The sequence below is a fragment of the Crinia signifera genome, chromosome 2, assembly GCF_055691185.1.
Source record: "Crinia signifera chromosome 2, ASM5569118v1, whole genome shotgun sequence".
In the NCBI taxonomy this organism is placed as follows: domain Eukaryota; kingdom Metazoa; phylum Chordata; class Amphibia; order Anura; family Myobatrachidae; genus Crinia; species Crinia signifera.
In genome coordinates, this window is record NC_139218.1 from 193,552,900 (window position 1) to 193,575,982 (window position 23,083).

Here is a 23,083-nt window from a genome sequence, read left to right on the forward strand (position 1 = left end):
GTTCAATCTGTAGGATCTGGCCCGATGTGCACGGGACCACTCATCGGGTCGGATACGGTGTCAAATTTCTCGGCCCGATCCGTCAGAATCAGGTGAAATCGACCAAAATTGTGGGCCTTAAATCTACATAAAGATGAGCAATGACAGCAAAATTATACTTGGTGACTTTCTAGCTTCACCCTCATTGCAACACTGCCCATTGCTATACAATGGCCAGATTAGTCTAGTAAATCTAAATTCTTGTACACCACAGGAAAATGTATCTGAATATTTTAGATGTGATAACATAATATACTCTGAAAGGTTGAACTATTTGAACCACTATAGATTAACCTTACTTTTGCTATGTACATAACTACAACCCTTTATATCTCCACCACCAGGATGAGATGTTGGTCAGCCATACACACTGAGCTATATACTTCTCGTTCAAGCAATATATAATTCATTATCGCATTCTGCTGTGTGCTTTCGGGCACTAGGTCCTCCCTTCAGCATTGCATCACAAGAGATGGGACAACCCCCATTTTTGGTGCAGGTGTCAGTATGGTAAACATTAATTTTACATAGTGCAGGTTAACATTGTCCATTCATCATAGGTGATCACCGGACAAAAAGTACTAAGGAGAAATGTAATTTGAAAGAGACTTCTCCCCCCACCCAATTTTTTCTAAAAATACGTGCCCCTTAATTTTTTGAAGCCTGGTTGGGGCAGACCTTCACTCATCTCTGCACTCCATGATTGGTTTGTGGTGCAGTTACAGCCACAGTGATATCTGTGGGGGGGGGGGGGGACAAATATGTGAAGGAAGACACTTTTTTTCAAATTAGAGAGCCTCCATCTTTTTAGCTGCTGGTGGTAGAGTGAAAGAGGGATTTCTTTTTCTTTAGCACCTAGGGCCTTATTCTGGTCTGTGCGGACGGAGCCGAATATGCGGCGAGGACCGTGCGTCCTAAACCCCGCCTTTCGTACGGATCGCTCACTCCGTCCGAATGCGGTAAGAAGCTGTCCGAACGGACCGCAAGTGTATTTCTCATGAATACACCTCCTCCATCTCAGGGAACCTCCCCCATCATTCGATGGTCGCAGACCATCGAATGCAGGACCGAGTGGTCAGGCAGCTCCCGCAACCTCAGACCACACGGGCATTTCTCCGTGCAAAAGCAGGGATCTGGGCAGGCAGCTGACATCCGGCAATGTCATATGTCCGCCCCCTACACGTGCGTCACGCCCATGAAACGCGGGGTGTAAACATATGGTAATGAGCCCAAACAGCCCTTCACGCCCCTCTCCACCCCCTGTTCGTAGTGTACACATTTCATGCGGAATTTGGACGTGGGTCCCGTTCGCACATGCGCAGAGACGCCTCTGCACATGCGCAGACACAAAACATCGGCGGACCGACTGCACGCGGACATTACTGCACCAACCAGAATAAGGGCCCTAGTGATGTATGACGAGTAGAGAAATGTAGTTGTATACCCTCTACAGTGAAGGGCTCCATTATTTAAAAAAATGCTCTATTTAAATACTAAAGCTTTTCCTTACTTTGTACAATATCTGCTATCGCCATCTCAACATATCTGGATACATTTTTGCAAGCTTGGGGATCACAGCAGGATCAGTGACCAGCTGTCCTCACCAGGGGCCTTATTCTAGTTCACTCTTTCTGACAAAATCCTTCTTAGATGGACAAAACCATGTGCACTGCAGGTGGGGCAGATGTAACTTGTGCAGAGAGAATTAGATTTGGGTGGGGTTTTACTTCAATGTGAGATCTATATTGCAGTGTAAAAATAAAGCAAAATAAATCACCCAAATCTAATTATCTCTGCACATTTTACAACTGCCCCCCTGCAGTGCACATGGTTTTGTCAATCTAATAAGGATTTTGTCAGAAAGAGCGAACTAGAATAAGGCCCATATCACTAATAACCAGTTCCTGGATGCTGGTAAGTATTACCTTTTTAAAACTCTCTCCCCCCCCTCCCCCCAAACATTGATCAGCCAGTGGTCTATCAAGACACATGCATACCTCCCAACAGTCCCGATTTTAGCGGGACAGTCCCGATTATCAGGGCCTGTCCCGCTGTCCCACCCGCGGGCGGCAGTGTCCCGCGGTGTGGGGGGGCTGTTGGGAGTCCCCCCCTGTCAGCTGCTAAGCAGCGGGGAATAAACGCTGTGCGCATGCGCACAGCGTCTATTCCCGCAGCCAGGGGGCTGGGGGCATGGCTAGAGGCTCACAGAGCCTCTGGGTCATGCCCCCATAGCGGCAAAATGGGGGCGTGGCCTCGCGGGAGAGCCGCGAGTATAGGCCACGCCCCGAATTAGGCCACCCCCCCGAAAATTTCGCCGCCGATGTTAAAAATTACTTTGATGTGTGTCGATTTTGATTGGTGGTTAGCATATTTTTAAAGTGGCAGTAACTTACAAGGCAAAACCAGTTTGGTTTTGCCTTTTACAGTAAATGATTGTCACTTTAAGAATTCGGCCATCCTGGGCCAACATCCCACAATAGCACCGCAGACAAGTAAATCTGTGGGTCCCAGCCACAGCACAGATGCGGCGGCGGAGTTACAGAACCCGCCGCCGCATCTGTGCTGCCGCAGATCCCCAGCGCCCGCACCTACACAGCGCCTCCCTGCTACCACGGGTTCTGCGGGGCTATTGTTGTGCCACTGTGTGGGCTTCTCTCCGCAGCACGTTATGAGGAATCTGTAATGGATCCCTCCCAGCATACCCCGTGACCGGCGCCCTCACTCTGCAAATGCATGGTTTCAGACCCAAAAGTCCATAAATGGTGCTGCATTGCAAAGGAAAGCTCTTATCGAAAGAGCTGTCATTTTTGTTAATAAATGCATATGTTAGTGCATATGCAATTACTATGGATGCGGAAGGCGGTGAATGCCGGTGAAGTGGGGCCACAGATGTTAGAGCATCCGGCCAAAGAATGTTGATTCAATTTGATTTCAGTCAATTTAAAATTACCTTAAAATCCAATACAAAATTAAACATACCTTAAAGTGATAGTATCCATTTACACACTTTCATATGCTACCTCTTGTAATCCTACAAACTTCAGTATGCAATACCATGCGCTAGAATATTGATTAGCCTGATACCTAATGCATACCTCCCAACATTCTGTGAATCAAGAGCAGGACACCTTAAGGCCCCCATACACTAGCCGATTTTGGTCAGATTTCGGCCAGATCAGTCGGATCTGGCAGAAATCGGACCAAAATCGGCTAGTTTTGATGTCCCCTCAGATCCGATGCGTGGTCCCGTGCGCATCGGATCTGCGTTGGGTGGTCGGACCTGCTGCACGTCCGAACACCCGACTTGGGACCTAGTGGGGCGGCGCGGCGGTGGAGGGAGCAGGGGGGGCTGGGGATGCTGCGGGGGACACAGGCGGCATAGAGCCGGGCAGGGGGAGCCGGGAGCTGTCAGTACTGAATTTAAAAAAAAAGCCCATACAATGAATGGGCGGCCTGTGATTGGCTGAGCGCTCTCTCAGCCAGTCAGCAATTGGCTGAGAGAGCGCTCAGCCAATCACAGGCTGCCCATTCATTGTATAGGCTTTTTTTTCTAGCACTGACAGCTCCCGGCTCCTTCTGCCCGGCTCTTTGCCGCCTGTGTCCCCTGCAGCGTCCCCAGCCCCCCCTGCTCCCACCAGCAGCCCTGCTCTGTAGCCCCCCCCCCCCCCCCCCCTGCTCCCTGGGTTTTTTACATGTGATAAATCAAGATGATTTATCACATGTAAAAAGTGGCACATCAAGTGCCAATCTAATCAAGCTCCCCCGGGGAGCAGCCGGGGAAGCTCAGGGGGAAGTCGGGGCGACTTGTCCTAAGGACAAGTCGCCCTAGTGTATGGGGGCCTTTAGACACAAGTTCCTCCTGCCCAAAGATGGCTTGGTCTTATGACCAAGGGGTATAACTTTGTGGAGAATGCCACAATCGCATCCCAAATTTTTGTCACTGTGGGTGCATGGCCAACCCACTGTCCCTATTTTATGTGTGTGTGTGTGTGTGTGTGTGTGTGTGGGCACCAATTCCTTTTCTGGCACAGGGCATCAAAATATCTAGTTATGGCACTGCTGCTACTGGGCACATTATGTGGCAATACTAGTATGGGCATGTGCTGTCTCTTTGCAAAGTATGGGAGGGCACAAATTTATAGTTTGCAGTGGGGCGCCGAACACCCTAGCACAGGCCCTGTTGGTTCAATGGGCAACATCCCATCTTCAATCGAACTATCATCTTAGTAATTTTGCCCCTATGTTTTTCAATCTAATAAACATAGCACCTACATTACAGATATGTGTCATCATCAACAATAATCAGCATGGTATCTATATAATTGACATTTTGTTTTATCAATTTAATCAATGTAGAAGGTACAATACAGATATGTGTGATCAATAATAGGGGACACAGCACCTACATTGTAGACATTATCAATAGTATTCAATGCCGCACCTACTACAGATGTCATCAATAGTAAAGCAGTGCCTACAATATAGGATTTATCAATAATAATAAATATAGCATCTACATTATTGATAAGATCAATATTATTTAACGTTACACCTACAATAGAAATGTGTTGAACAAGCACCTACATTATATATGTTAGCAATTGTTATCAATGTTGATGCAACTTCTATAGACGTCAATAATAATTACATAGCCCCTACAATATGCAAATCATTATTATTAATGAACACAGCACCTACAGTGTAGATGTTATTAATAGTAATTAACACAGTACCTACATTATATACATAAGTGGATTCAGGGGGAGGGGACACCCAGGCACATGCCCCCTGTCATTTCTGAAATAGCTCAGGACCAGGGCTTTCCAATGAGCCCGACCCCATGTCGCTAGCCCCCAGGAACCGGAGATAACATGGGACCCGCTAATTCTGACCCCCCCCACCCGGTTCCGACGGCTACCAGTCCTACCCCCCGGCATCACAGAAGCTCGTCATTCAAACCCAAATCACCAGGCCTTCAATATAATACCAAGCTGGTCCATATGGGTCAATTGGTTCCGGAGATATTGCGGGTAAACCGATTTTTTCATTTCTGAAATGTAATGTTCATGTTCTTTGAGGGCAGATTTCTCTGGAACCAAACGGCCCAGTTTCACAAGACCACAATCATTTGAAGCCCACTCAAAAGTTCTTAAATATGAAACTGGTCTCATTCGAATGGGTTAGTTAGTTCCGAAGATATAGCCGTTTAAACAATATAGTCGGTTTAAGGGGGGGAGAGGGGGGTGGTTTTCTCTCCCCCCTCACACCAGAAAATGCAGGGACTAGGCTGGTGTAAAAGGAGCCAACCTGGGAATGACCCTGAATGATCCTGGGACCATATTCCTGGGTAAATCCCTGAATTTCCTGGTGTGAAAGGGGTATTATTTCAAATAGCCGGGACCAGCAGTGCTCTGAATACAGCCGGGCATCCCCCCGTTCTCTGCCTGGCTGTCAATGGCTGTCACTTCTGCCTGGTGGCGGCTGTCACCCAGATACAGCGAGCATGTATTCCCCCTTGGCAATGAGCATGTAATCCCACATGGTAACGAGCATGGAACCCCTGGCAATGAGCATGGAACCCTTGGCAATGAGCATGTAGGTAATCAGAACTTATGTAGCATAATTTTTAATAGGCATTATGGTGTTTGGTATAATACGTAATTGACATTATGGTGTGTGGCTTAACATGTAATGGGCATTATGGTGTAAATTTTTAATGCACGCCTTTGGCGCGCAATGTCCCTGTTTATGAAGCATATTGTGATTTTTTTTATCAATCCGTGTAGCATAGCATTATGTTAATTTTCGCTCAATCTGTGTGGCATTATGTGATTTTTGGCTCAGTCTGTGTGGCATTATATGAATTTTGTCTCAACCCATGTGGCATTATGTGAATTTTGGCACAATCCATGCGGCATTATGTTAATTTTGGCTCAATCCATATGGCATCATGTGGGCAAGGGGCAAGTATAATGGGGTCTAGTATTTTGTTGCATAATGTGCAGAAGTTGTATATGGCGCGGTACACTACACTCAAAAACATGCCCCCTTTTTAGTGGCCATACCCCCTTTTCGGGAGCGCGCCTTAGGCACGCACACAACTATATGCTTCACTTTTGCAGCCAAGGTGAGCCTGTTTACTTTAAACACCAGGGGCTATGTTCCGCCCTCTCCCTGCTCTCCTCTCTCTCACCGTTTTCTTATCATATACACTGGCACCACTAACACCCCCCTCCCCCACCCAAACCCTCTCCTATCATGGTGCCCCCCCCCCCCGTCATTTTCTCATGGATCCTCCCCTGATTATGTGCAGTATATTAAATCAATATAGCACCATACTTGCCTACACTCATATCAGTCAGGAGGCTAATGAAAATCGCGTGGTGCTACCAGCACCCCAGAAAGTAAAGCAAGTCTAAAGGAACTGGACCTTACCCCACCATGGCCTTCCACATCCCTCAGCTATCCTTGAAAAGAAGTGGTCCCCAGCCCCGTTCCATTCCGCCCACCCATGATGAAGCCACATTTTTCTGTTGGGCCAACCTGGCTGCCACTCCCACATGGGGCAGCCATAAAGGGCAAGACCTACATTTGAGGCATTAATAATAATAATAATAATAATAATAATAATAATAATAATAATAATAATGTGCATTATAGCTGTTATCAATCATAATTAATATAGTACCTACTTTATAGCAATAATAATCAATACAGTTCTTACATATATAATAATCAATGTGTCACCATTATCAATAGTAATGTCGCAGCTACATCATTATCAATAATAATTACTGTAACAAGTTCATCAAAATGATTAACAATCACCAGATGTGGGAACTTGGGGATTTTGCCCTCTCAAATCAGCTCAAAGATATCATGAAACCTACTGTAACAAACCTAACTGTAACATGTACAGATGTGTCCTCATGGAAGTGTATACACCATACTGTGCGTGATGCCTGACGTGACTGGTATCTTATTCACATCACAGATACAGGCCAGGGAACGTTGCCTTTCCGCCCCTAAATGCCCGCAGGGTGTCCATCTCCCTTCGGACAAATAGCTTGCGCATGCATACTGCAGACAATACGTATGCGCAGTCATTCGATAAACGACAGGGCTGCAAAAACACAGCCTTGTAACCCAATCTGAATCAGCCCCAAAGTCACAAATGAAGCAGAATGGAAACTGGTGGGCGCTGCATTGCAGCACTTTGTAGTTGTTTAAAGATACATACTTGTTATCACATAGATGTACAAATGTCGCACATCAAATTGATTAGCGCAAGTTAGCAAAGTAGGTTTGCCACTCTACGATGTTTATTTATGTGATTAAGAGGCACACTTTGAGCGGGAAAATATTCGGCTGCCCGGGACTGGTGGGCTACTTCCTGTGACTTGAGGACACATCTGCATAGTGTATTGTTCTATTATTTGCATTTAGTAATTGAAACATGCAAGCAAGGTGCTTTATCTTCATATCTAAACCGTAAAACACATTCATGAAACATGATACATCCACAGTCAATATATCTTGCTTTCCCATCCTTGCCCAGCACACTGTATTTCTCAGCAACATTACATTATTATGAGACAGTGTGTGATAGATGTGTGATAAAGAACCAGTAACAAGAATGGAGAAGAATTTTTGTAGGCTTTCAAGGAGAAAGAGAGTGAGAGGCAAAGCATACGTCTCTGGCTAACTGGCAGATACAATTATTCTGTTCACTATCAGAGTGACAAGCAACACATTGTTTTACACAAGTCATAACCTAACACTCATGGAAGGCAGCATATGACCTTGTGAAAGGTCTCCTTCCATTAGTTACATTTTTTATTTTATCTACAAAGACAGATATAAAAGAAGTCCAGAATTATCATTTAATAGTCCAGGACAGGTGACTGTAGCTAACCAACATTGATCTCATGAACTATTGTGTTGAAGCCTTAGTGATTCTTCCTTAGCTGAGCCATTATATTATACAGTTATATATATTATTTATATTGATATTGTAGCAATTCCTTGTGTTGATATCTAGATAACAGCGGGTAAAAGAAATAAGAGTTGGCAAACGTGATCGCTACATACTGTGATTTTATATTAAAAGAATTCTGGGTGAGAATTGTGCTGACGGCTGTACTGTAGCTTCCATTATATATTTTTTAATTTATTCTCTTAGATCAGTGCTCGTAGGTCTGAAAATATCACGTAAAAATAATGAAAAAGAAAGAAATCAATAGAATCAAGTTTGAACATAGAAGAAAAAGACAAGAAAAGAGAAAAGAATATTAAACATGAGAACAACTTATGGTGAATGCAATGAAGACATATGACTAAGCCTTGAGATGTTGGTCGTAGAAAGATTACATTGTAAAGTTCATCAGTACATTATGTTAGCTGATGTATGCAGTGGACACTTACAAGAGTTGGGCTTGAGGATGCTGCTGGCAAGGGTTGGTCCTGATGGGCCAGAAATGGAAAAGACAGAGATGCAATCGTCATCCTGGGAGCAGCCAGCTTGGATGGCACGGAGGTAGCTGTGACTGCGCATTCGGAAACAGCCAGGCAGATCCAAGGCTTCAACAGCATGAGATTCCACCTCACTGAACAGTGATTCACATGTGGCCCCTGGCTGGTGGTTTAGCTCACCCTTATTCTGAAAAGTGAAGAAGACTGGAATCACAAACAAAGCTTATCACACCATACCTGCCTGACCAATGTCCAAATGAGTTCAGTTATCATAAAATAGAGGACATTAGTCAACATTTAGCATCCATTTTGAATGTAATAAAGTTAGTAATCCATCACCTTTGAAGAAGTTTAAGGGATTGGTCAAACTTCCACAACAAACCTTGTCTCCATCATAACACCTCAAATCTGGATAACACCCAGCAGCGCTGTCCCTGCAACCAAAACTGACAATAACAGGCAGTTTCAATTGCCCCCCACTAGAGGAAATTTTAGGAGTACTGTATCGTATTCCCCCACTAGAGGAAATTTTAGGAGTACTGTATCGTATTCCACATATATTGTGATAAAACAATATTGCCTGTTTTGGTTGGAGGGACAGCGCTGATGGGTGTTATCCAGAATTGAGGTGTTATGTACTGTATGTGTGAAATTGGTAATTCCAAGGATACCTGTACTTCTTATTCCTATCTTCACCATACTTGTAACAATACTCTCAGCATATAAAACTATAAATAATACCCCTTTAACACCAAACCCCTGAACCGGAATATTGCTGGGGAAAACTGGATTCTAGTTGCGGTGTGAAAGAGTTGACCTAGGTTGTGTGTCCAGAACCAATTTGGAAAAAATGTGGTTTGAAAAGTACAACCTGGGTTATTTCACCTGGATACATTTTGAAGCTGCTGATTGGCTGAGTTTCTCGAGTCCCACCTTAAGGGAGTGGTATACCAGGCAGACATGCAGGCACATGTTTGACACAAGTGCAATGTGTAGGCAACTATTTGGGAATAACCCAGGTCCAACATGCGTTAAGAAAGGAGTTTAGCAGCTGTGACGTAGCTTGAAACCCTGTTCACTGTACCCAGATTGGACCTTGGGATTTTTTGCGAAAGAGGTGTAACAGGATAAGAGCTACTTGGCTTGTTTTACTAGATTATATAATCAAAATTAATCCAACAAAATTAATCCAACAATTTTGTGATCTTAAAGGAATTATTATTTTTGAATAATAAAAATACAAAAGTAATACAGCATTACCACTTGGCAATTACAAATAAAAACAAGAGGCAGCAACTATTTTATTTAATGGTAACACAAATGTGCCTCTCAATGCACATACAGTATGCACTTAGGATTCATCCGGAGAATTCAGTACAGAATTCAGCCGGAGGAAGCAAAGGCTAATTTTAGCAGTAATTACATAGTTTATGTGTTTGATTATTTTTAAACAGACTGCTAAAAAAAGAAGTCAAGTCTGAAAATATATGTACGGTGACTCACAGTCTAAGTCACAAGTCTGTTTACCTGCATTCCTGCAAATACCATAGGAGCAGGCTCAATATAGACTACATGGAATTGAGCGTGTTGCTCTATTTGTGCACAGTGACAGTCCTTCATGTGCAACTATTATCAACAGGCTCATTATGGGGAGGTGAATGTGTCTACAAACAGCATAAAACACTGCAAGTATGGCAACTTTGAATACACAATAAAAACCATGATCACTATGGTGAAACAAATTAATTATGTATTTCACCATAACTTTCAACTTATGACATAAGGGTCAATTCAATTAAATGTGAAGGGTGTGAGGTGAGGTTGCTGGAACGTTTAAAATCAGGCGACGGCACCCGATCTCAATGACTCCCGATCTTCGCAGGCTGGTTGCAAGTGCGGCTGCTGCCGTGATGATTCGCACCAGCAGAGTCATTGCAGCTACATACCTTCCAACTGTCCCACTTTCTGCGGGAACATCCCATTTTTTGGGGACATTCCCACGTCCCCCGCTCGGGGCCGGTAGTGTCGGGGGGCCTCGGGCGGGGGAAGCGGAAATGTCCCAAAAAAACGGATTAACCCAAACACCAGAAATATAATAAAAATGCACTATCCTGCATATTTCCTCTAGCAGACAGGATAGATGCAAGGACACAATAAGGAACAGTGATGCTGCAGAGAAGGCTTGTACAGTACATTGCAGATTGTTCATATAAGACAGGAGAGACATGCATGCATCCTGCTTTATGACAGGGAGCTCCTATGCATAGGCTCCCAGTGATTTTTAGCATGCCAGCAAAACTCTTCTTTGACTGAAAAAGAAGCAGCATGAATGGAAATTCAAATAAAATGTGAATTCAATATGCTGGACTAAGGTGGCTAAAATGTGCAAATGTGATTATCTTCTTAACCCATTTCCTTACCCCTTAAATGGCTACAAAGTCACTGGATTGTAATTGGTGCTTATTCAGACGTGAAAACTAATTGCACTGCGGCTGCATTTTTCTATGCAAAGCTGGTGCAGACAGATGCAAAAGCTGAAAGATGAGGCATCTGTAGTTAAAAACACGCCGACTGCCAGATTCTGTGATCCGCTGCTGCATCGTAGGATGCAGCAGCAGATCACATTCGTAAGCAGTAGGCATCTAAGTCTAGTGAAATCAAGCTATTGGAGCCAATGAAGCTGTATCTGAGGATCCAGCCACTGACTTCATCATTCTCAGAAATAGTGGCTGATGCACATTTTCTGGAATGCTGATTGTTGCCACCGGCCCCAGATCTGTACATGCTCAGTGTTGCTTTTGCACATGCCCATATCTAAAAACATCAGAGATGTGTATAACCTTCTGTTTATGCTCACTTCTATCCCTGCTGTGTCACCCCAGTCTGTCTGCACCTTTCCTTTAGAATGTAAGTTCTCACAAGCAGGGCCCTCTTTCCTCATGTTTCTAAGAATAGATCTCTGCCATTTTTATACTTGCATCAGTGTTCACTGCTGAATTGTTTTTTATTTACCATATACTTTTCTTAATTTGCATTTGTACTGTAAATAACTATTTTCTTGTTTTTTTTTTTTTTTTTATTGTTTGGTGCTGCGGGACCCTTGTGGCACCATTTAAAAAACAATAATAATAATAAAAAAACTGATTTACACACATCTCTGAATTAAGCTTTTTATCATAAAATATAAAATAGCCACATTATTTATAGGACTGTGTTTTTTCATATAAAATATTCCCATAATTCATTACAGGGTTCAAATAAATTCAGCCATGTTTAAGGTGTAGTACAGTGCATTCAACAAGCAACGATGTGACCTCATTTTGAATTACAATGTAAACTACTTGTGACCTTATAAAGGTTACTATCTCACATTTTTCACCCACAGCCAGTGTCAGGCTATGGCATAAAGGGACCACTGAGGTAAATACTGTAATTGCATGCATGATAAAGTACCAGATTAATATCAGCAATGCACTCTGGTGCACAGTTTTTAGCTGTACTGCAGCGCTTGACACAGGAACCTCCTCCCGCCTTCACCTCTCTCTCAACCGAGGAGGCCGCGGGGACTCTGGGAGGTGTAGTATACACACCACCATCTGTTAAGCCGGGAGCTTGAGGGGGAGCCGCCAAAAAGGACTGCAAATCCTGAGGTGCCCCACGAAGATAGTAGTAAGTATCTGATTGGTTGCTCGTAGCAACATCCCATTTGAAATAGAATTCCCATTTTAGTAAATTTCCCCCCAAAAGTTCTGTTTATACAGATGGAGCCAAGCTTGTTTGAGGAGCCGGAGCACAGAGGTGACCTGACTCGGCAAGCCGCTCTCTGGGACAGGGTCGCAGGAGCATCTCACATGCTCGCATGTCCATTGCCGTGAATGAGGTGTGTGAGTGTCTCACACGCATGTGTGCCCCATTCATGCCATGGCGCACTGAATGGAGAGCATCCCGAATGAGCATGGCTCCATCTGTACATTCAACCATTCCAGACAGTACATTAGTAAATGTAGCCTTATGTTTGTAAGACACTGCTATCAACACAGAGTTTATGGATAGGTTAGTGATGCATACTACACGCACAAAGTCTACAGTAAATGCAAGAGAGAAAGCAAAGCTGACTTTACTGAACTTAAGGGTGGTTTTCACACGCTCCGGCTGACACCGGGCGGAAAAACCCTGCATGCCCAAAAGCCGTGCTTTGCACAGTAGTTAACAATGCACAGGAGTGTGTGCACTCACATGGGATGGCCACGGCCGGCTGTCACCAATGGAAAGGACTGCTGCCGGGCTGTGGCCATCCCGACCATTGTAAACTCAGCTTCTTGGCTGTGTGGTGTGTGTGAAAGGGGCCTGAGGTCCAGATGCACTGGGCGATTTTGGGCTGAAAGCAGCTCAGTTTTATCTTTTGAGCTGCTTTTAGCTTTTAGCTCAAAAGCCACCGAGTGTGTACAGGACAGCGATTACCAGCAGATGAGTAACAGGGTGAATGGCTTTACATAGCTATGGAAAATCGTCCACCCCGGGGGGAAATCACTATAACGGGCAAAAAATTGCTCAGTACCTTTGCACAGAGTGATTTAAAGTTCAGCGATTTTCACTGTCCATACATGCTGGGCAAAATTGTACATTATATATGGACCTTAACATCATACATGACCAGGGAAGTCCAGGAACAGAGCATTTTGTCCCTCATGTAGAGGGTCCAGTAGGCAAGTATGGTTAATAATATAGTTTCCATATCTGCAGAAAATCATACAGCATCTTTTGATTTCTCTCATTTTCACTCTCTGGGTATATGGGTGAGCTGGTGTCATGCAGGAAACCAGTATGAAACACAATTACACTTCTGCAGTTGCGTGCATAGGGCTAACTGTGCATTGATAGTACATTTATTGTTAATGTTAACAAAAATGCATAAAAACCACTAAATAGAGAACTCTAATTTTAATTCTTTTTCAGAACCTTAAGCCCCATACACACTAGAGGGTATTTTAATAGATATCACTCGTAAAGGGGCTTTTGATACCATCTAGTGTGTATGCTCAATGGCATTAACGATGTGGGCTCCCATGCATTGTTAACGACCCCTCCAGTCTAATGAACATGCAGGTGGATTTTGGCTAAATAGCCAAAGACCCGCATGTTCAGCAGGTGATGTCACTGAATGTTTATTGATATTGTTCAGTTTCTACACTCAATTCATCCACCTGCTGAATTGACTTAACTATATTGGCGGCAGCCAGGATCATCTAGTGTGTATGGGGCTTTAGTTATGCAAGCAGCAAGAAAGGATTTACTTGGCACAGGAGATTTTACCTTTAAGGCCTAATTAATTAAATATATTTACAAGCCTGAACTCACAATAACTTACAGTACTTAAATGTCTCAAATGTGCAGCACACATTTATAAACATATATCACATTGGAAATAGTAAGAACGTAATGGAGCAATAGATGACATATGTATCACAAAAATATGTTAAATTGGTGATAGCAATTCATTTTCTGCAATGGAGAGAAATATGTTATGAGTCTCTCATGAGTTTGGCTTTTATAAAGTGCACTTAGCTTAGAAAAGTGACAATAATTAGTCTCTTAGCAGCATAATCATGAGATAAATTGCATATTTCCAAAGGGAAAATTGGTAAGATGCGCAAGAGTACATATGCAAAGGCTGTAAGGCTTGTTCTGACAGAACTCAGCGGCTAGACCAATACCGCTTTTACACCCATAAATATCTTGGGTTATTTATTGCACGTGAATGCGCAGCAACCTGGACTATTGTACAGTATAAGGCACCATGTTGAAATTATCCTGGTTGAGCAACCTAGCACTTTAACCTGGGTAGCAAGTAGGGTTGATTATGCGTTAAGACTGACTCCCTTTACAGTGTAAACAGGTAAGCCAGGTTAATGTAACCTGGGATCCATTCACAGCAATGGAACAGCCAGTGCTTGGAGATGATCTCATCTCACCAACCCGCCAATAAGCTGGTAAAGGAACATTAGTCTGAAAAGAGTCTCAAGCCGTGTTGCACCTGTGTTGAAGCCAGGTACAAAATGAGGTATGAGCCTCCCAGAAGATGATACGTTCCACCCATTTATCAGATTCCAATCAAGCAAACAGGTGATCAAACTTTTACCTTACAATATTTACCTAAGAATTATCAGGAAGCTGCTGTTACCTAGTTCCACCTGGTAGATAAAAAAAAGTGTTGCACAGGTACCTCCATTGCGTACAATTAATCCATAACAACAATTTAACATTTTCTATTTCAGATTTGCCATTTATTGCTCCAGAAATGCTTATGGTTTTATATGCAATATATTTTAATACATTTGTGTCTTACTTTTGGCACATTTGAGTATTTTGAAAATTATTATGAGTGTTGGTTTTGCAGTTTTGTAATACAAAGTCTCAAAACACGTAATGACATAAAAATAAACAGTCTAAGAATTGACCTTTTCATGATAAATAAAAAATTATTTTTCACCCTTCAAACAGAAGAAATTTTCCAACAAATTTGATCTATATAATCCTTAAATCTAAAAGAATATATATATATATATATATATATAAAAAAATCTTTAATGACCAAGGGCGAGATGTTCTAACATCCGCAGCCAAGCTCCGCCGCCCTTCGCCGCCAATCGCCGCCCATCGCCTACATAATTATCGCATATGCTCTAACATATGCAATAATTATGGCAAAGGACAGCTCTTGCATTAAGAGCTGTCCTTTGCGGTGAGTCAGCGGGTCCCAGCGGGTTATCCCCTCCCCTCCCTTACCTGGCACTGGTGCTGCGGTGGGGGGCTGGCTCTCCTCCTCCCTGCACCCCGGAAGAGGATCACAGTGCAGGGAGGAGGAGGTCACAGGTCCGGGCAGCACAGCTCTGTGCTGCCCGGACACAGGTGGGGGGGTGGGGGGGGGGCGGCGGGGGTCGTTGCGGGGCGGCAGTGGGTCGCGCCAGAAGCCTATAGCAGTAGTGCACACACAGGGAGTTTCTGAGTTCAAACCCCCCCCCAGGAATCTAAGGGACCTAGTCTGAAAGCTGAGGGTCCCCTCTTTCCATGGGTACAAGAATTTTAAAAATCGGCCCTGGGGAACCAGAGATATCTGACTTCAAAGCAGTGGTCCCCATCCAAGCCTGTTAATTGCTGTTCCCAGGCAGATATAGAAGCTTGTCTCTACTGTGCCCAGAACCAGAGATATCAGCCTTCCAGCAGCTGGTTCTTGCTCCAGCTCCACACAGCTGGTATATAGTTTTATATTCTCATTGGCAGATTGCTCTGCCTTCTGAAATCTGATCCCCTAGTCCCTAGTACCATTTGGTAGGAGGTATTCTCTAGTTTTTAATTCCATTAAAAGCTAAGAAATCTAGTTCCAGGAACTGGAAATATCTGCAGTCAAGCAAGCTATCATTCCACCAGAAAATTATGAATAATAAGCCCACTCCACTACACACCCCTCCTCTGCGTATTAAACATCCTCTACCACTCTGGAAGTTATGTATCAGGGCCCCTTCATTCATCCCAATGCCCCCTTCTCCCACCCCATCTCCCACCATGCAGTAAAGGGGTAATTAGTGAAAATTACTGATCCAGGCCCTACATGCTGAGCGGTTGATATAATACCCCCTACCACCCATGGGACATCAAAGCTTCTGCTCATAGCACCCCCCACCCCTACCACTGGAGGATAGGTAGGGGCCCTAATACATTGCTATGCCCAGGGGTCTACACTGCTGTTATGTGTGTATATATATATATATATGTATATTATTATTATTTATATACATTTGGTCTATCTAACCCCCTTCTGAAAATCCTGCGTTTGCCCCTGCATAGGCTCTACCGATGCTCCCCACCTATTCAATGCTGTCTTTCCTGACAGCATTGAAGCGGCATCTCAGCAGAATGGACCCGACTTTAAAAGCAGTTGGGCCTGTGTTGTCGAGAGCAGCCATGGATTGTCGAGATCACGGCCCTATCTCGACAATCCATGGCCGTTTGCCAATCGGCAGGCGGGACATTGAATCCCACCTGCCGAATAACAGGCAAGCAAAACAAAAATGGGCCAGGATCCCGCCTGTCAGGATGTACCGACAGTCAGGACCCGGGATTGAATACCCCCCCTAATTCTTAAATTAATAATGATCTCTCTTATCAAGATTATACAATGTGAATAAATCAGTGAGTGGGATCTGTCACATTGGCACGAAATTTGCATTGGAAAATGACAATTTCTACTGTTTACACCCAATCTGTGGAATAATCCCCATAATATGCATGTTTGTAAAGTCACATGAACATGCACATAGCATAAACAGTAGTTAACACTACAATTCAATTACATGTTTTTGTTTTCTTCCTAAAATACTGTTTATGTTAGCTCAATATACAGATGCAAGCTTGTACATCTCAACTTGATTGCCATAAATAGTGTGCCCACAATTCAGGACTACAGTATATTACATGTCACTAGGTTAGAGGTTCCCAAACTTTTTTGAATCACGGCACCCTAGAGTATCAGAATATTTTTCAGGGCACCCCTAGGCCAAAGTTTGTTACCAAGAATAATAAAAAAAAATGAAATTAAATAAGTTGTGCTTAAATGTCATCCTTAGGTCCAGTTATGTGGTGAGGAACACGATTCACTTCTGTTTCCCCACATATTTTATAATTGGAAGCCCCAAGCACTGATTTTTACTGTTTCATTGGTCTAAATAATTTGAATTGGTTCTGGACCACCAACCTGAGACACCCCTGCAAGTGCGCCGAGGCACCCCGGGGAGCCTAGGCGCACAGTTTGGGAACCACTGCACTAGGTGTATTATAATATATTGACTGATGCTGGATGCAGACTTAACATTGTACATCTCAAGATGCAACTGCATCTGCATGCACGATTGCTTAAACATTATCAACATTATCAGTGCCGACTTACACCCAGCGGCGGAGTGGCCATAGACAGGGAAGATTCCCGGTAGGCCAACACACCTATGCCACCTGTCAGTGATTGTGGGGGAGATTCTCTAAGGTCAAAATGCGGTAAAAACCCCGTTATCTGGGTTTTTACCGCATTTCAGGATGCTCTAAGCATCCCCCGCCAGGTTACCGCGGCGGGGGGCATCGCCACAAAAATGTGGCGATGCCCCATAGAAGCCAATGGGCTTCTAACGCGAACCCACTGCCGTCCCGCACGGACCCCCGCCGCCCCGCATCGCCCCCTCACCTGTGTCCGGGCAGCACAGAGCTGTGCTGCCCGGACCTGTGACCTCCTCCCTGCACTGATCCTCTTCCAGGTGCAGGGAGGAGGAGAGCCCGGCGCAGCAGCGCCGGGTGTGGGAGGGAGGGGGGAGCCGCCGGGACCTGTTGGGACCCGGCGACTCTCACCGCAAAGGACAGCTCTTAACGCAAGAGCTGTCCTTTGCTATAATTATCGCATATGTTAGAACATATGCGATAATTATGATTGCGATGGGCGGCGAAGGGGGGGCGGAGAGTTTCAGAGAATCTCCCCCTGTGTGTGTTTTTATTTTTTTAGATATAACCCTGCCCAGAGTAGTGAACCATTCCTCTCCTGTCTCTAACACAAGCAACCTTTGCCTGTTCACAGAGCACAGTACCTCAGGCTGCAAATAAGGAGGGTGCCCATCTATATCTATTGTGACATGTTGAAGGGACAGAATTGGGTGATATCTGGTTGTGTAACAATTTCTGGGGGACGGGGTGGGTATATTTGTAATATGGGGATTATGGTAAGGCGTTTGTCCGAGGGGATGCAGTGCTACGTTTCAGTGTCCATGTTGACTGTGACGACATTCGGCTCAGAAAACAGCAAAATACCCCACATCGACGTTTTGACTGTCGACCTTGCTCATGTCGACCTAATGCTTGTGTTGACCTAAACCCATGTTGACATAGACTCATGTCGACCTAAAGCCGTGTTGACATAGACCCATGTCCACCTTTCAACATGTTGGCCCAGTGCAGGGGTTCTCAAACTATTTTGCTGTGGGACACCATCAGGCAATAAAATTAATGACAGGACCCCAGCAAATAACTGCAGAAGGCCATCACATCACATGTGTAGTCAGTAGACAGCACATACATGGCAGCATTGTGGAGGCACAACATGATGGGAGGAGTCTAATATTACAGACAATTCAACAGATGTATCAGACTCCTTGAATAACTGACTGAGAAAAGAAAAGTCATCAGCCTGATGGTCAGCAACATGGAGTCACGACCCCATGCTGAGAAGGTCGGGACCCACTTTGGGGTCAGGTCCCACAGTTTGAGAACCGCTGGCCTAGTGGTGTCGACCTAATGACTGTCGACCAATTTGCTGTAGACCATTTCCCCCCTAGTCTTACTACTGTGCTTGTTCTACTGTTACAGTCAGTGCGCAAATGTAGCTGCAATAAAAATGCATTTGTCTCTACATTGCCCACTCATGTGTGCACCCATTTCTGAGCATGTGAAATGCAAATCTACATTCTATGCCCTGCAAACTGTATTTTAAACTCTGGATCAAGCCTTTTGTGTGTAAGTGAACGGTGCACAATGTGTTCTATAGAAGTATAGGTATATGTTTGTTGCAGTGTGAGGCATACTCTATGCTCAAATGTAAAACAGAGGCCACTTCCTAAATCAGGGTTGCCTACCCTCCCGAAAATTGGGTCCCCCTCCCGGCCTCCCGGAAAGGTGGGCAAACCTCCCTCTCCCCCGAACCCTATCTCACCCCTGACCAAGGCGTTTAAATAACCGGATTGGCCAATCTCCGATGAGGGCACCCCTTAGCGGCGATCGGCAAATCGGGTCATTTCCCATCATGGAGGTGGGGATTAATGACATTACACTCAAGCCCCGCCCCCCGAACACCTGCTGAAAGTCTCCTCTCCTGGTTGGCAACCCTGTCCTAAATGCACATTCTTCATCTCTGTTAACTCACTTCAGCACAATATGAGTTGCATCTATGTGCCTAATGCGCACTGAGCAAGACACTCCTTAAACTGCTATAAACTCTTCCTATTGAAAAAAAAAGCAAAAAAGGTTGCAGATGCTGCCATCTTGGAATCCATTTGCTTACCACATAACATGGGTGAAATTTAAATTATGTAACAATATCTATGATTTGTTATACCAATTGTCTAGTACTAAGACATTTGTGGTTCCTTATATACAGATAATGAGTATGAATAAAGAAAAGCATGTGACATCCCAAAAGGCCAATTATGCTGCTTGTTTACACAAGTGTATTTTTCTTCTCTAACTACATTATTTTAGTTTGGACAATCCTATTGGATGTGACATGACAGAGCATTTTGTACCATGTAGAAGGGACATTACTCCCAAATTTTACACTAGTTTTTTCTTCCACACATAGCGGCCAAGCGAGTCCCATTCAGCTGGACCCCCTTCGCTGGAGTAGCCTGCACAAACGCTGCAGGGTGGCAGCTGCCGGTTCCTATTTCAATGTATGTGTTCCACTTGAAATCCAGTCAGCAGTGGCCAGATCCTGTTTCGCAGCATGCGGCCATAACACTGGGGTGTATTCAATGCTTTCTGCGAGCTGTGACAGCGAGCCGGGCTGCATGCACAGCCTCCTTCCGGCTTAGTGGGACCCGCTTGGCCGCTATGTCTGGCCCTAACTTTACTCTTGGTGACTATAAAATAAATATCTAAGATTGTTTTAATACATATTACTAAGTTGCACATTATCTATGGCTGCACTAGCACTGTGAACACTGTGTTGGTAGTTTTTACTGTATATCCATTTGTTTGAGATAAGCAGACTCCCATACACAGCTGCAGTGCTACAAAATACTCAATGTCTCCAGGTATTTATTTTTCCTATTAGCAGAGAACTAACAGTTTCTTCAGCTGGATTCATAATGAACAATAACAAGAAAACTGAAACATATTTTAAAGCTATGAGAACCGTTTTCTGTACAGGAAAAGAAAGAGCAGACCAAGGCCAAACTGTTAAGAGCTACAGTATGTGATATTCAATATATTATTTGCAGTAGGTCAGTTTGTTTTGGTCACATCATACATTTTACCTCATTATAAGGTGGCCATAGAACGTGATCCAGGAATTTGCTGATTGAACAGCATACACGTCGTTATCAAGTGGATACCATACAGCAGTCTGATGCAGTCATTCATAACCCAGTGATAATTCATACAAACTATAGATTTCTAAAAATGTAGAATGCAAGCAAAGTTAGGTGGACATGCATCGCACCAGCATTCCATCCACCGCCAGGCATCATTCCCATTAGAATGCATGCAATTCCAATACTTACATGACCTGTGATGGAGAGGCTATAGCCACGTCCCTTGGGATGAATTTTAGGTGGCGTGCAGCAGCTGGGACAGTTACAGAGACATGAGTCAGAATATCGCTTACATGGAAAGTACCTAGTGAAGAGTGAGGAGAAAAGGAAGCTAATACAGGAAGAAAAGAACAGATCTATTTGCCAGCGACAAAGAATTTACAAGCTATAGACTGCTGATGTTACATCCATGATTATAAGGAGATTTATCAAAGCTATTACAGTAATAGAATGGATGGGGATAAAGTACCAATAAATAAACTTGTGTCACCCCCCCCTCCATATGGCGGAATTAATTATTTTGAACTTCACAATAATTAGGGGGTACCCTTTGGAATAATTCAATTGTTCAAGGTACCCATTAATTATGACCCTCGCCGTGCCCAAATAGAAGGAGTTTAGCCGCAAGTGTTAAACCCATCTAATGGACTTTTCACACGTTTCCTCTCGCCACCTCAGGAGGCTGCGAAAACAAATATGTCCCCACTCACGCCTGCACAGAGCAACAATTAAAAGCTCCCCACCCCCTATATGTCATAACCTAGTACATATTGGTTAAGGCAATAAAGCAGTTCCAAGGGTCAATTAACCAAATCATGTCTGATAAAGTAGGTGTCAACTAATTCATGCTACTACGTCAAGAAAATAAAATGTTCACTATTGAATGAAGTTAAAAATCTATATGGAAACTGCTTAAATTACAATGCCACCCAGCTGTAATAGAATAGAGAAAGTTAATATGTTCAGGGAAGCAGAGTCGCTCTCTAGCCAGCGACAGGCCTATAGGAGACATTTTTTATGTGTTTCTGTATTAATGTATCCAATTTCCTATCATTACTTTCCACTTTAGAGAGCTGCAAAATCAGTTTGGGGTTTAGGAAGCACTAAGCGTTACCAGCAAGGGCAGAGAAAGTGCTGTGCATTCGACCTACTAGAAGCATATTAAAGCCAGCCAGCAGTATCTGGTACTTATTCACTGCTCTGAGCTTCTGAATAAACAGATATGCAGGTATGAATGCTGCATCCATAATTGTTCTGTGTGATGCATGATAATAATGCTCAACAGATTTCTGGATGTTTGTGCCAAAGCAAAGGTAATTAGCATAACAAACATAAAAACTTTCCTAATCTACTCAAAAGAGGGTAAGATCTTTTGTGTCCAACAGATCCCATATCTCCCACCTGTCGCGAAACCGCCACAGGACACTGCTGGGTGGGACAGAGGGACAGTCACCCCAAAAATGGGACTTTCCCTCTGTCCCACCCACAAGCAGCAGTGCCCTCTGGTAGTTTCGGTGGGGGACAGTAGAGAGGCCACCTGTCACTAGCCGTTCTGCACAGAGCAGCCCTGAATAGATGCTTCGGCGTCTATTCATAGAGACAGAGGGACTGGAGGCATTGTCAGTAGCTCACAGTGCTAGACATGCGTGCCCCCATAGTGACAAGACCAGAATATTGGTAGGTATGACATCCTATTACCTAAATTCATAGGGAATGATTTACATTATACATTTGGAAAAAGGAAGGAGTTTTTCTAATGCATACATAAATAAACACTACAGGTATCTATGAGCCTACTTCATGTTTGTATACACATGCTTTAGCATGTGTGATTTTGTAGGCTATGTGATTGCTAATGTTAGCAAGTAAAGCTGCAGTCCTGAATTGAGAGTAGATGCCCACCGAAGTGATCGAAACACATGTGTAACTGTGTCCACATTTGCAAGAACGAGGAACATTGACAGTAAGGGTAGCGCTATGGCTGCTAAGACTGGCCATGGAAGGAGTGACACAGGCTGACACAATTCCCCATTAACTACCCCACTTCTTTTCTCTCAATCAATCTGCAATTATATACTGACTGTGAGCACAAAGGAACCTGGGTGCATATGCATTAAGATTGCAGAACATAGCCCATTGTGTACAAACATGAATTAGGCCCTATATGTACGTACACGGATCGATACAGTGTGCCTACTACATAACAAAATAATTTAACCATTTTCAGTCTCATGGAATGTAAGTTATTAAAACTTAACATCATCTATTTATATGTCTAGTGTCCGTGAGTCTCCGAAACACTGCCATCTGATGGCAGAGAGTGAAATGACATGTCTTTCTCACACATGCACAAACACAGGAGGTAGCAGACTAGCTATCAAAGCTTTTGCTTCGAGCGGGCCTATTAGTTTTCAATAAAATCACTGTAAACTAACACCTGGCAAATAACG

The 23,083-nt window shown here is 43.9% G+C and overlaps 1 protein-coding gene across 4 annotated transcripts in view; it reads right to left on the reverse strand.

The window, feature by feature from the left end:
• DLGAP3 (DLG associated protein 3) overlaps positions 1-23,083 on the reverse strand; it is a 385,428-nt gene that overhangs the window by 59,613 nt on the left and 302,732 nt on the right. For 2 of the 4 annotated variants that reach the window (XM_083173475.1, XM_083173478.1), the window contains exons 5-6: positions 20,823-20,937; positions 8,464-8,698 (exon numbers count right to left, since the gene is read on the reverse strand). In XM_083173475.1, the coding sequence (XP_083029601.1) occupies positions 8,464-8,698; positions 20,823-20,937 (350 nt within the window). The remainder of the gene's footprint in view (positions 1-8,463; positions 8,699-20,822; positions 20,938-23,083) is intronic. The other 2 variants (XM_083173477.1, XM_083173479.1) reach the window with 2 other exon arrangements.